Source organism: Liolophura sinensis, chromosome 13 (genome assembly GCF_032854445.1).
Source record: "Liolophura sinensis isolate JHLJ2023 chromosome 13, CUHK_Ljap_v2, whole genome shotgun sequence".
Classification (NCBI taxonomy): domain Eukaryota; kingdom Metazoa; phylum Mollusca; class Polyplacophora; order Chitonida; family Chitonidae; genus Liolophura; species Liolophura sinensis.
Window position 1 is genome coordinate 21,885,916 of NC_088307.1, and position 15,335 is coordinate 21,901,250.

Here is a 15,335-nt window from a genome sequence, read left to right on the forward strand (position 1 = left end):
GTTGTCGTCCTATCGCTTTGTGCCATCGTCCTTTTGCTTCGTGTCATAGTCCCATCGCTTCGTGCCATCGCCCAACGGCTTCGTGCACTTCTCCTAAATACTATATGCCATTTCTTTCTTTCTTGAAATTCACGAATAACTTAAGAACAAGCCATGATGAATCCTGCAAGGGACAAATCTAAATCGCTGGGCGATCTCGTTCTTCCCGTCAAGTATAATGTGCTTAAATATTGTGGAAGAAAATTACCTCGGGGGGTTTCTGGAAATGAAGAAATGAAAGAAAATTTTTCTGTGCCATTGATTTGGCTCGTTTTATTTCACTCTGTAATAGATTTATATACACCTAAACCCTGTTGGCGTGACGTCATCCGGGATTCCAAAGGCCACCCTCTTCAGCTATGACATGGTTACGGATCCAGCTCATATAGGCCGTAACATTGGTGTATACATCCGGGTAACCCGGCGTCCGACATCCGGGGACTCCCCACGAAGCGATTCCCGCCACCACGAAGCGGCCATTGACTTCACACGAGAGCGGACCACCTGAGTCGCCCTGGTGACAAAAAACAGATATCGTTAGAAACAAGCATACTGGAAGAACTGTAAAAGCAAAACATGTCCCCTACCCGGTTTGTTCACTGCGCAGAAGCTTTAATCCCCAAGCACTCACCCAGTCACTATGCAGAAGAGAGTTGTTCCCCCTTTTCCTGCCTAATGTTACCGTCTATCTCACTAGCCTTCGATGGTGTTAAAAGAGAACGCTCTCCAGCTGCTAGGAAACCATATTGTCGTGCGAAAACGATCAAATTTCCTGCAGATATTAACAGATGGTTTCAAGGACCAGGGGAGTGGAAAGGCTGGAGCTGCTTTCTGTGTATCTGAGCTTGATTAGGCCTACTCAAGACAATTTGGGCTGAATTAACAGCTGTTTCGTTCTCCTTGCAAACTTTAGCAGAGTTTAGGCGTTATAGGGCTGTCATTTTTACAGACTCGGAATTTGTGTTTGCTTTGAGTGGATCCTCAGTCATACTGGCATTAAAGGTAACGAGCTTGCAGACTCCTTTGCAAAGAAAACTGTTAGAGCTGGAGGTACATGTACCACTCTGCTGCTGATATTTATTTATTTATTTATTTGGTTGGTGTTTTACGCAGTACTCAAGAATATTTCACGTATACGACGGCGTCCAGCATTATAGTAGGTGGAAACCGGGCAGAGTCCGGGGGACCATCCACAGGTTGCTGGCAGACCGCTGCTGCTGATATGATATGTCAATATAAACATTATTTTAAGAAGCTGATATGATATGTCAATATAAACATTGTTTTAAGAAGCTGTGGCTAAAAATGGTATTTGCTGTTGACTCGCTTGGCGCTCAATACTGAGAGGTAAGAGCAAGGAAACATGACTGGCTGGCCCGGTGTCAGAATAATGTGACTGGGTGCATGTGGTGTCATGTCTGGTGTCCTCGGTATACTTCAGAATATATACATGTGCACACCCCTAATGATTCCTTGTCGTCATATGACCTTAAAATTGTTAAGTATGACGTTAAATCCCGAGCATACATGCATACATACATACATACATACAATGTTGACATCCTTTACATACATACATACATACATACATACATACATACATGCAAAGGTATAGCAAAGGAATTAGGAATGCTCAACAATGGAAGATTTTCAAAATTTAACCCTTTATTTCTGAAATAAAAATGTCAACTCGAAAAGAAGTTGCAATGTGCAGGTTTCACCCTGGACACATTCAGCTCAGGTTCAGTCATGATAATGGATTATGTGATAGGTGTCCGGTTGAGGACACAGTCTCACATTTTTTATTACGCTGTAATAAGTATACTACCGATCGTCAAAGTACAGATCACAAAAACTATGGAAGAAAAGGCTGATAGGGGTGAATGCCTTGGCTATTTGGTTTTACCACAGTACCAAATTTATGATGGTTTAAGCGAAAACATGGGTGCATGCTTTCGGAGCTACTTTATACTTATGTATAACTTGAAGCTTATCGGTGGATATACTGGATGTTACGTATACTGTTCTGACTAGCAAAACAAAATACAGAACAGAAGCATCTTTTTTCATCTCTTTAACAGGAGAGCTACTGTTTCCCCTTCTTCACTTCGAGATGTGTGGCAACTTACCGCGCATGCGCCAGTGTCCCCCGTCCCAACACAGATATGCTGGGTCGTGATGTGCTCCCCCCAGGCCATCTGACATTGCTTCTGAGACCACACGGTCACGGAGAGAGAGTTTAACACCTCCGAGCCGTGACCCTGAGCTGGAACGACATGAGAAGAAAGCAATGTATAAAATGGGGGCGATGTAAACGATGCATGAAAAATCTGTTGTTAGTGCAAATATGTGGAAAACCCATACCGTTTTCACAGGTCCTGCCCAAGCGGTTTGGAGTGCTGCTACACTGTAGCATTTCACCCATGAGGTGACGGGTTCGAATACAAGTGTGTCTCATTTTTTTATTGTTGTTTACTAAAAACTTCTTCACTTCAAGGGCGCTTAGCTTTATGGGAGGAGGACGGCGGGATACACGGGTAAACCAAGTATTCTGCCGAACATTCACATGGGTATATGCAGGGATACATTTTACTAGAACTGAAGATGATATAAACAAATGTAACTTTGTATAAATCGTCGCTAATCTGATCGCCACTCACGTAAAACTGAAATGTTAAACATAATATTAATACTGGAAGAAGGAATTCATTGAAACATTTTTGTAATTTAACACACCTTGCCTCAAATTAACTCTATTATGTGTTCTGTTCCGCATGTTAAAAATCTTGTTATTTAACATTTCGTTACAGCCACATCAAAGAATCATTATGTGGAGTAGCATTACACGAAATTAGCTCTCCTTATTTCACAGAACTAAACATGTATCATTTTAAAACATGGAAAATTTTTACATTTTAACATTTGGAATGTTGACATTTTAACACGTGGAAAATATTTGCATTTTAACACTTGGAAAATGTTGGCATTCTAATATTTGGAAAATGTTGACATTCTAACACTTGGAAAATGTATTCATTTTAACACTGGGAAAATGTGGACATTTTAACACTTGAAAAATATGGACATTTTAACACTTGAAAAATGTGGACATTTTAACACTTGGAAAAAATGGACATTTTAACACTTGAAAAATGTGGACATTTTAACATTTGCGCTATAAGAGATCATCGGAGGGCCAAAAATTCCCGACATGGTCGAAAGGGGAATTGATGCCTTAACCATCGATCTGCAAATTGATAGTGGTTTGGGTGATATCCTTTACCCATGCAGTTGTTTAGAGCTAAGTAGTTTTCACTCAGTTATATAACAGGTCACAACTATATCATTTTGCATATAGGTCAATGGGTGTCCATCACAGTTACTGGCATAGGAAAGTCAAGATTTTGCTAGTTAACCTACATATATAAAGATTTTGATGGTAAACCTACATGTATCAAGATTCTGATGGTCAATCTACACATATCAAGGTTTTGATGGTCAATCTACACATATCAAGGTTTTGATGGTCAGCCTACACATATCAAGGTTTTGATGGTCAGCCTACACATATCAAGGTTTTGATGGTCAATCTACACATATCAAGGTTTTGATGGTCAGCCTACACATATCAAGGTTTTGATGGTCAGCCTACACATATCAAGGTTTTGATGGTCAGCCTACACATATCAAGGTTTTGATGGTCAGCCTACACATATCAAGTTTTTCATGGTCAGCCTACACATATCAAGGTTTTCATGGTCAACCTACACATATCAAGGTTTTGATGGTCAACCTACACATATCAAGGTTTTGATGGTCAGCCTACACATATCAAGGTTTTGATGGTCAGTCTACACATATCAAGGTTTTCATGGTCAATCTACACATATCAAGGTTTTGATGGTCAATCTACACATATCAAGGTTTTGATGGTCAGCCTACACATATCAAGGTTTTGATGGTCAACCTACACATATCAAGGTTTTGATGGTCAGCCTACACATATCAAGGTTTTGATGGTCAGCCTACACATATCAAGGTTTTGATGGTCAACCTACACATATTAAGATTCTGATGGTCGGCCGAGATATACTAAGACCTTAATGGTCAACCCACATTTGTCAAGATTCTGATGGTCAACCTAGATATACCCAGATTTTGATACCTCTACAGAGGTTGGACATGTTTATTAGTCATAGAATGTTCGGGCCTGAATCACAGAACTGAAATTAAGGGGCCATACCAGCGATATTCGGCAAAAATTCCATATTTTCCAAGAAATCAAATTTTCTATATTTACTATGAATAGCTCAAATTATTGCCTTTTCAATAAATATCCAGCTGGTATACCTGAACTATTGACGGTGTTGAATTGATTCTGAAGTTCGAAAACAGTTTAAAATGCGAGCCGTTTTGTACACACTAGAAACATTGTTATACATTTTGAACAGTAACTGGCTCATAGACAACGCTGATATTTTGTGAAAGGTCTGTTTTGTGGCTATTCTAAAATAATAGCAACAATTCCATTGGATTTGCACTGACTGATTTTTTGCTAAAAAATCTCCGGTATAGCTTTTTCTTTAACATTGTCGATAAAGATAAAATTGATTGGAATCGGACGTCGTGTAGGTCTTATACTCACCATCGGTGTTTCCCCATCCAGTTATCCAACACGGGCTTCCTTCCGGTATGACAAAATCACGGGGAGGTAAACATACCGGCATGATGAATCTCTTCTCTATGTACACACCTTCTGGTAGTTCCATCAGTGCGATGTCATCCGGAAACCCTCCGCGCGGTTGGTAGCCAGTATGCTGAAAGTAATATAAACTTATCCAGCTTTGTTCAAAGTTATTCTCTGATACTGGTATTGGAGGTTAACATTTAGATGTAGCAGACGTTTTGCCCTCTCGCACTGACTTCTAGTTTTTGCATATGATTATCAGAAATCTCCATGTTTCCGTTTTTTGTGTTCTTTTCTGGGATATTTTTAATCATCACACACCTAAAAATCTACATTTATTCTAGGATTGATTCTTGATCAGCATTAAACCCATAAATAAATATACCTTTTAAATCTTTCCAGAATAAAATTAGATGTATTCAACTATTTGAACTCTAGGGTTGGCGTTGTGGACCTCATTTCTATTGTTTGGCGCAGATGACTCACTTGTGTGAAGCCCACTAAACGTTACTAGCACGTAACGACCGTGGCGAGGTAAAACCCACATTGTTTGTTGGCAAAGTGGTTACGTGCTCGTAAAGTTAAGTAGGCTTCGTACAAGACGCCCAGGTCGTAATATAGGTATTTTATCTATGTAGGCTTGGGTAATCACAAAATTCATGTGAGGCGGAAAATGTAATGAATCCAGATATTGTGTGCAACTCTGGCATGAAATACCTGCTTCAAAGCAATAAAAGATCACAACCAGTATAGTCCATTACGCCCAGCTTTGAATTCACAGGTTTGAAATCATTTAATTCTCACAAAGATGATGTTGCTTTCAATGTGAAAATATTTTAGATATCAGATAATTTCTCTGGGTGATAACAAAATAAAAAAACCTATTTATTTTGTTCTTTAGGATGAGCGCTTGGCAGTCTCCATGTGTTTGAATTCTTTTATCGCTAAATGTAAAAGAAGTCTTGCTGTGTCTTGTGACCTGCCAAAAATGTTTGGCAACTATTGCGGGATAACATTTGCTCTAACATTGGCGTGTGAAAAAAGTTTTGCAAAACAATATTATTTAGAGCAGTCAAAGAATTGAGAAAATTTTGAGGAGCTGAATGATTGTGAACTTGAAATGTTTCTCAAGGAAATTTGTGTCATTTGTCCCTCTGGTGACAACAATAAATTAAGTGATCGGTAAATTAATGTATACAGAGGTTGCCTAACACACAGCGTACTGGAGGACTGTTTTTTCCTTCAACGACAAAAGAGTCTGAAATCGAATCTCCCCTATTCTGTTAACTTACTCGGATAATTCTTGAAGGCCTGACAACTTTTTCACGTCCCGAGGAATACGTTGTGGCGTGTTCTCCTAGTACAATCGTCCAGGCGTCAATGGAGTGAAGTGCTGTCCTGCGTTGAAAGAACAGAAAGTCACAGTCAACATCTAAAACGACAAGAATTCTGCAAAAATACGAGTATAAATTGGCAACGTTTAACGAGGTAAGGATACTGTGCAAGACAAATACCTCCCAAACCTATAAGCTGATTGAGTTTTAAACTGTGTGCTTTACTGTTCATTTCTGAATTTGCGATGACATTGTGTGGGCAAACTGGTGACGTTGCAATCATTTATCTATTACAATAGAATAATGACCAATCTCACTTACGACTCGGGTCGCCATTGCTATGTGTAAAGCTAATGTTATTGCCTGCTGAAAAAGCAGATAATATTTGAAAATTATACTGGAGGTCTCCGTGGCCGAGGATGTTAGCACGTCAGGAGGCGCAATGGCCCAGGTACCAATGCGGTCGTTGTGAGTTCAAGTCCAACTCATGCGGGCTTCCTCTCCAACCTAACGTGGGAAGATCAAATCCGGAACGGATGATATGCAAAATATTTTAAAGTTACTGGGATACTTAATTAATATTCGTCGAGGGGGAAAAAGGTAATATAAAAAAATCTTAAGGCATTAATCAATAAATAAATATAATTATACTAATCATTGTCAAATTAATAATATCCCGGGCATACAGCCATGATGGTAGTGATGAACGTTATGCTATTATGAGTGCATGGATAGCTCAAACTTCTACTAGGCTATCTCGTAAATCATCGGCACCCCCTTTTTGTGTTTTAGGGGCGAGCTGACACTAAAATGAAAAGAAAAGGTAATGGAAACATATAAATGAAAATCCACGTTTTTATTTTGTGAGATCGTGATGTTATGATTTATCTGTTTTCAAGGCTTTAGGATCATGTAAATAGATTTCTGGGATAGTCCACATTTCCACAAATCCGACAATTCTCAAGTTTTATTTTACATCGTACCCGCCGACAACATTGGAGAAAAAACATTGTTGTGCCCGTAAACAACAATTTAAATTAGTTTTTCCTCAGATATCTAATGAAAGCCGGTGGTCTACTCCTGGGTTACCTCTACCCATGCACCGCGCCTGACACTCGCTGAATTAAGCAAAATGTACTTTAGTACACATGAAGTAAATAAATACATACATGTACATAAACTACCACTGAATCTCCCAGACGGAGGCCTTCCCGCCAACGCCAGTTCTGACTTGAGTGTGTTACATTCCTTACTTTATGGTTCTAAATATTTGTTTTCTAGTCACATTTAGATTCTTAAGTCAGAAATGGACTTGTGAAATCAGACGCAGAGCCCTCGCAGACTTAATGAAGGGATACATCGTTGTCCTCGCTTTGTCTAATAGTACAAGTCCTGTGTATACAGATCGACTGGTAGGGTAAATGACACATGAAACATTTGCTTTTTATTTCTTAATATGCAATTTAAGATGTGTGGGAACATTTAAAAATACAGAGAAGCTCCTCGGCTTTGTTCTGGGGGCGTAAACAAGGCTTGATTTATTTATTTGTTTCATTAGTGTTTTACGCCGTACTCAAGAATATTTCACTTATACCACGGCGGCCAGCATTATGATGGGAGGAAACCTGACAGAGCCCGGGAGAAACCCCACGACCATCCGCAGAATGCTGGAAGACCTTCCCACTTACGGAAGGAACATGGCTTTAAAGTACACACTTTAGGTTATTATTCATTTATTTATATGATTAGTGATTTTACACCATACTCAGGAAATTTTCACTTATGCAACGGCGGTCAGCATTAAGGTGGGAGGAAACCGGACAGAGCCCAGGGAAAACCCACGACCATGCGCAGGTTGCTGGCAGAGCTTCCCACGTATGACCTGAGAGGCAGACAGAATAAGCTGCACTTAGATTGTTTGGTTATTAGGACATTTGAAGTTATGTCCTGCACCGTAAAATTAGTCTATGATTTCTGAAATATTATGCCTGCTCTAACCGTTCACTTTGTGCTTCACAGTGTAAAACATGCACGTCTTTATCTCGTGTCTGTCAGTGTTAGCTCGATTGTACAATAAGAGGGAAAACAATGTTAAACAAAATGTTAGGTGCGTTGTCTCAAACAGTACTGCATGTATTCATCTCAGGGCTTGCAGACATGCAGAACACAACAGCACAAGATGGATATTCCATCGTTGATTGGGTGCGTACATATTAAATACCGAAAAATTACTTAACTCCTGATTTTGAGTATTGTCTATTAGAATCAATGTTGATTAAATACCGAAAATTACTTAACTCCTGACTTTGAGTATTGTGTATTAGAATCAATGTTGATTAAATACCGAAAATTACTTAACTCCTGATTTTGAGTATTGTGTATTAGAATCACTGTTGATTAAATACAGAAAATTACTTAACTCCTGATTTTGAGTATTGTGTATTAGAATCAATGTTGAGCAAAATCTTATGGGTGGTATCTCCAAAAGTGCTACACGTATTAACCTGACGTTTTATATGCGTATAAAGCAAAGCGATGGTGGTAATGATGAACGTGATGCCATTATGAGTGCATGGATAGCTCAAGCTTCTACTAGGCTATCTCGTAAATCATCGGCACAACTTTTTTGTGTTTTAGTCGCAAGAGGGGTGTTCCATCGCTGATGCTCTGGTAGCATATAAATTACCGTAAATGACAAAATTCACGATTTCTGTACTTTATGTATTGATCTGAAGATTTTCATTCGTGTATCTCATACAGACGAGCTCTTTGGTAGCCAATCATTTAATGGTATATATAAAAGATTTCCGAAAAAGGTCGTCCATGAAGTCATCTTTGATCACTGAGGGAAAATATGCGTAAAATGCAGAAGTGATTAAGAGATATACAATGTGGCTTTCTTCGTTTCCTTTAATACCTCAGTCTCCGTTTTAGGGTTTCTTTTCATGTATCTTTTAATTCGTCCCATTCGTCCTCACCTGAAAACACAATGCGCTGCGGTCATCACCCATCTCTTCTCTACCAGCACCCCTCCACACTGCGTCTCGTGTGTACCGTTGATCCGCCCCTTGAGTAAGATCTGCCACGGCCACTCTCCCTCAAACGCTGGGGTACCGCCCACGATGTACGGAGTGGTAATGATACCACAGTCTGGATGGAGAGGGATATTTATTCATATAGGGTGGCAAAAGGAGACCCATACGATAAATCTGTTTAGCTCGAAGTAAACTAATGAATTAAATAAATAAGCTGTCATTTTTGGCCAAATTACAATATTGTGAAACAAAATCTCATTCCGCGAAAACTCCAGGTGACATGCGCACGTTCATCTCAACTTCTGTCAACAGTATGTGCCAGTTACACTAACAAAACGTTAATCTGTCAATTTTAACAGAAAGACTTGTCTGAGTGATGCCAGAATGTATTCTGGTATTGTACACATTATTCTGTTAAACATAACACAGATATTCTGTTAATTCAGCATAAAGATTCTATCAAACTAACAGGATATTATGTTGAACATGACACAGTGTTATGTTATGATAACAGACTTTCTGTTAAAATAAACGGATGAATTTTTTGAGTGTACGCACTACATTTTGGAAGAGTAGGTAATTTATCTTTTACGCCCTACCAAAATTGATTTTTAATTATATGGTGGCGTTGACTTTTGTTTGAAACCGTCGCCCTACGCTAGTTTTACTTAACAAGTCTTTAAAGCCAAAGCCCAGGCTATGAGAGCTGAATTCAAATTCAGGTCGCTTGTTCGAATCCAGCTTGGTTGACTGGGCTATACAGCTTTAAGACAATAGGTGTCTCAGGTTAAGAAAATATTAATTATATGACAGTGGTGAGGAATTCTATGCCAGAAATATCTAATAAATTGCAATGACCACCCCCAGACTTTTTTGTTACCTTATTCTGAGTAAGCCGTGGTGCCAGGGGGCATGTAATTTACTAATGTTTAAGCATACATAAACAGTCAGAATAAAATCTGAATAAAGGCAAATTGACAAGTGGCCATATTTCACCGGTTACGTTTGACTATTTGCCAGCTATCACACTGTCGTCGCTACTTCGATTTTCCTCCGTATGCTGTGGGTCTGATTACAATGTATAATATCTGAGGAGGAAATCTTCGACTTTTGCGGAAAAAAAACGACTTTACTAATTATCTGTAAAATTCCTGATGTGAAGCTCATCTTGAGGTAAAGCTCAGCCTGAGGTGAAGCTCAGCCTGAGGTGAAGCTTATCCCTAGATGGAGCTCAGCCAGAGGTGAAGCTCAGCCTGAGGTGAAGCTCATCCCGAGATGAAGATCAGCCTGTGGTGAAGCTCAGCCTGAGGTGAAGCTCATCGTAATCTAACAGATGTGAGAAGTAGAATTTATTGGTCAGAGACTAGATGTTTCAGAGAAGCGCTGGTCTCTTAGGAAGCATGTTAAATGGAACTGGCAAACTATTAAACAGTTTGAATTGAACACACACTTCTATAGAGCCTTTCTACAGCCGGCTAAATCACATAAAGCGTCCCGTTCGTCAGCTAGGTACCTGGCAAAGGTCAGTGCACGGGTTACTTCAGGCAGCCTTGTTTGCTCCATCGATCGGTGTTTCAAAATTAAAACATTCTTGAGCACGGGGGACACGGAGGAAAGTGGATTATATCCACATGAAACTATCCCCCTTTTTCCTTGTAACCGACAAATCGTCTGATTTAAGTCCGCAGAAAAATTAGCGAAATCTTGATTCAAACCTGTGACTTCGTTGGCAAGAGGTTGATCGCAAACGTCCACTGTATATGTCTACAAGCATGCATTTATACTCCTTACATTGCATGTGGGGCGCATGTCTTTTATTCAAGATTTCTTTACAAAATTAGCTAGTGGTGGCGCCGGTAATGATGTAAAGTGAAGGTAAAGAGCCGCACATGTGCTGCAATGATTATGGCATGTATAAAGACAAACGCCAGGTTGCCGAAATGAGAAAACCTTTTGCTAAACAAAGAGCTAATACAAAAAGTACTTCTGGAGACGGTGGTAATCCAAGAGGATTTAAGGTTAAGTTATTCGGGGTTACCTCTGTCTTAATTCACCAGCCCTCAAATAATCACTCGGCTACAGCTATAATACCCCCTCCCCCCCCCCCCCCCACCACAAAAAAAAACATTTAAATGAACTCAGTAGTTTAACACAAGAGAGAAAAGAACATGACACCACCACAGGAATTTGTGGATTGGTTGAAATTGGCCAGCACGAAGGCCAGCATTATGGTGGGAGGTAACCTTGCAGAGCCCGTGGGAAATCCACGTACACACGTTAAAAAGACCGCCATCGTATAAGTAACATTTTCCTACATATGTTAAACGTCTATCAAATAAATAAATAAATAAATAAATAAAAAGTATAGTTTGACAGGTTTAGTCACGGCGGTTAGGGCCACACGATACTAAGAACAACTCTGGTGTCTGTGCAAGTGATTCTTTTGCTGTGTTATGGAAATGACCATTAGAACTTAAAAATAACGTTACATTTCCTTCAATGGTCATGTCCCTGGCTCTGAGTTGACTTATAGATTAAAATATAAAACTTCTACAGTTGCGTAGTGTAACGCGCAAAAGGTTGACAGTGTAATCAATTTATCTTATTGGGATACAGGCGTTTCCAGTTTTAGCTGCAGAGGTCTAAATATAGGTGTTGAAATTAAATTTCACATTTTCACATAAGTCAAAGTTGGCTGTGCGAAGTTGGACCCTGGATGTAACGTTATTGCGTGAAACATAAACATTTAGCGAACCTTGAATCCTGAGGGTATGTCTGCTAAACAACACCGATAGCTTACCTGTACGGAGCCGTAAACACAAAATGCATATGTCTCTCTTGGCTACTGTAATATACATCTCCGCAATGTTTATGTTAATATCAATATTATTTTGACCCAGCTCTGGCTGGCTTCCTCCCAGGCCGTAAGTGGGAAGGTCTTCCAGCAACCTGCGGATGGTCGTGGGTTTCCCCCGGGTTGTGCCCGGTTTCCACCCAGCATAATGCTGGCCGCTGCTGTAGAAGTGAGAAGTGAAATTTTCTTGAGTACGGCGTAAAACACCAGTCAGATAAATAAATAAATACAGAGCATGTGCCGCTCTTTAAGCTCGTTTTATATCAGTGCTACCACCACTAGGCAAGTTTGAAATTTGCAACCTCTACTGAATCATCGTTTGGTAAAATCGATTCTGGGGTTGATTAGAATCATATTGTACATACTTTACATGAAGAAAATGCATGGGTGTAATTAGGGCTAACGTAGACTTTTTGTGTTTTCTGACATCACTTCCTGCCTCATCACTAGGACGTAGGTTTTTGTTTCAAGATTTCTGTGCAAAATTAGCTAGTGGTGGCGCCGGCTCGATGTAAAGTGAAGGTAAGGAGTGGCTCATGTGCTGCATTGATCATGGACTGTATGAAGATAAACGTCAGGTTGCCGAAATGAGAGAGCCTTTCGCTGAACAAAGAGCTAATACAAAAAGTACTTCTGCGAGACGGTGGTAATCCAGAGGATTTAAGGTTAAGTTATTCGGGTTAGCTCTGTCTTAATTCACCAGCCCTCAAATAATCACTCGGCTACACCCATAATCCCCCCCCCCCAGAACAACCCCCAAAAAGCATTTAAATGAACTTAGTAGTTTAACACAAGGGAGGAAAGAACATGACGCCACCACAGGAATTTGTGGATTGGTTGAAATTGTTGCTGTTCTGTGCCAACAAAACCTGCTCTTATCTGTGTCACGAGGAAACATTGTTTTACAGTTGAGCTAGCGCATGTAATGGTTAAAGTATGCGAGGTTACATAAGCCCCTTTAGCTTTCTGTGTCATCAAAGCAGGGCGTTTTATTGTTGTACTAACGTATGCACTAGTGAAAAATGCGGGTTTAGACATACGCCTCTTCCAAAGCAATTTTTATTGTTATAATCACCCAAAGATGAACAATTATGCAATGTATTAAGGCCTAAGACATAAACTGTTAAAAATTATTTTAGGTCGTATAATGTAAATTCACTGGACAACGCTGACTGTTCATGTGTATTCGCCAATAACTTGCCAAAGTTTGGTGGGTTTTTTTTCAGGAACTTTGATCAACTCCACCCGTAACACAAGAGACTAGTAGAGCATGGAGAGTAAAACTAGAGCAGCTACGTCCGGTGTCAGATTTATTTATTTATTTCATTGGTGTTTTACGCCATACTCAAGAATATTTCACTTATGCGACGACGACCGGCATTATGGTGGGAGGTAACATTGCAGAGCCCGGAGGAAACACACGTCCATGCGTAGGGCACTGACAGACCTTCCCACGTACGGCCGGAGTCGGTTACAAATAGTTACACCTTGCAAAGACCGCTAACGCATGAGTGAAATTTTCTTAAATATGTTAAACGACTATCAAGCAAATAAATAAGTAAATAAATAATAAAGTTTTAGACACAGCGGTTAAGGCTATATGATACTAAGAACAACTCTAGTGTCTGTGCAAGTGATTCTTTTTGCCGTGTTATGGCAATGGCCATTAGAACTTAAAATAACGTTACATTTCCTTCAATGGTCATGTCCCTGGCTCTGAGTTGACTTATAGATTAAAATATAAAACTTCTACAGTTGCGTAGTGTAACGCCCAAAAAAGTTCACAGTGTAATCATTTTATCTTAATGGCATACAGGCGTTTTCCAGTTTTAGCTGCAGAAGTCTAAATGTAGGTGTTGAAAAATAAATTTCACATTTTCACATAAGTCAAAGCTGGCTTTGCGAAGTCGGACCCTGGATGTAACGTTATTGCGTGAAACATAAACATTTAGCGAACTTTGAATCATGAGGGGTATGTCTGCTAAACACCGAGAGCTTACCTGTATGGAGCCGTAAACAAAAATGCATGTGTTTCTTTTGGCTACTGTATATAATGTGTGTTCTGCAATGCTTATGTTTAATATCCTCCACAATTTTGACCCAGCTCTTGCTGGCGTCCTCTCGGGACCTGCCAGCAATCTGCAAATGGACGTGGATTTCCTCTGGCCTCTGCCCAATTGTCTCCCACCGTAATGCTGGCCGCCATCGCATATGTGAAATATTTTTGAGTACGGCGTACAACACCAATTAAATAAAATATTATCATATCATAAATATATGTCCATCGGCTAGAGAGAAAGGAACTGTACAAATGCATATACTTGTCACTTATACTGATGCGTATGTCATACTCACCAGACAACAGCGGAAGCGTTTCTGTTACTGAATCGGACGTCGTCGTCGTCGTTGTCTTTTGAGTGGTGGGTTCTGTCGGTGTTTCTGTTGTTACTGTCGATGTTGGTTCCAACGTCGTAGACACAGTCTTTTGTGTCGTGGTCGTCGTGGTGGTTCGTCTTGTTGTGGGTTTCGTGGCTCGAGGCGTCGTGAAAATAGACGTCGTCGGGGGACGTTCCCCGCGTTGTCGACATCGTGAATAAAGCGAACAGCGCCCTTCTGTTTTGGACCACCTCAGGCCCTCGGGGCATTTTAAAACATTGACGGACACGCCTCTGTAGCACACATGGTAAGTGCTACAGTCCGTCTCTGTCCGGTCTGTACTCTATTAAAAACATTCCAGTGCATGGAAACTTGACACAAACAGAAAATGGCGTCCTGTCAATGCACTTGCAGTCGTTGAATTTTGACGACAAAACCACACACCGTTGTTTGTTGTCTGACCATACGTAACCGTTGGGGCACCTTCGCGAGCTTCCCATTTTACGTCCCAAGTGACACATGTAATACATGCCACAGTCCAATGGATGACGCTCCCAACCGATGTGACGCACCGTGGAGCACGTCGACGACTCCACGCCGGAACCGTGGAACGACAGGTGCACGGTGATAGCAAAAATTACAGTTGTCCATCCTACAAAGCTAGGGTGGATTCCCATGCCTCGAAAAGACTTGCTGAATTACCAGGGGGTACGGCCCGATGGCAAACGACTGTGGCCAGCCGATACACTCTCTATATCGGTCGGGTCAACTCTGATTTTCTTAGAACATGTATCCGCAAACCTCTGCATACCAAAGTTAATTAGAAACGCGCGGCGTAAAACTTGGCTCGTCTTTGAAAAATGTGAAATAGAAAAAACAACAATAATGGAAAATAAAAAACATTAAGCTTCCTAGTGACAGCCTAATTAGTCTCGATCAGGTGTTCTTCTTGATCACGATAAAGGCGGTGCTCCCAAATAACGAGACAGGACGAGTGTAAGAGCTACATG

The 15,335-nt window shown here is 40.3% G+C and overlaps 1 protein-coding gene across 1 annotated transcript; it reads right to left on the minus strand.

The window, feature by feature from the left end:
• Positions 1–364: 364 nt before the first annotated feature.
• Positions 365–15,002, minus strand: LOC135480979 (elastase-1-like). Its single transcript, XM_064760910.1, has 7 exons — positions 14,898–15,002; positions 14,305–14,668; positions 9,039–9,210; positions 6,019–6,124; positions 4,685–4,856; positions 2,169–2,305; positions 365–553 (listed from the first exon to the last, which is right to left on the minus strand). Exons 1-7 carry the CDS (start codon positions 15,000–15,002, stop codon positions 365–367), a joined length of 1,245 nt encoding a protein of 414 aa, XP_064616980.1.
• Positions 15,003–15,335: the final 333 nt, after the last annotated feature.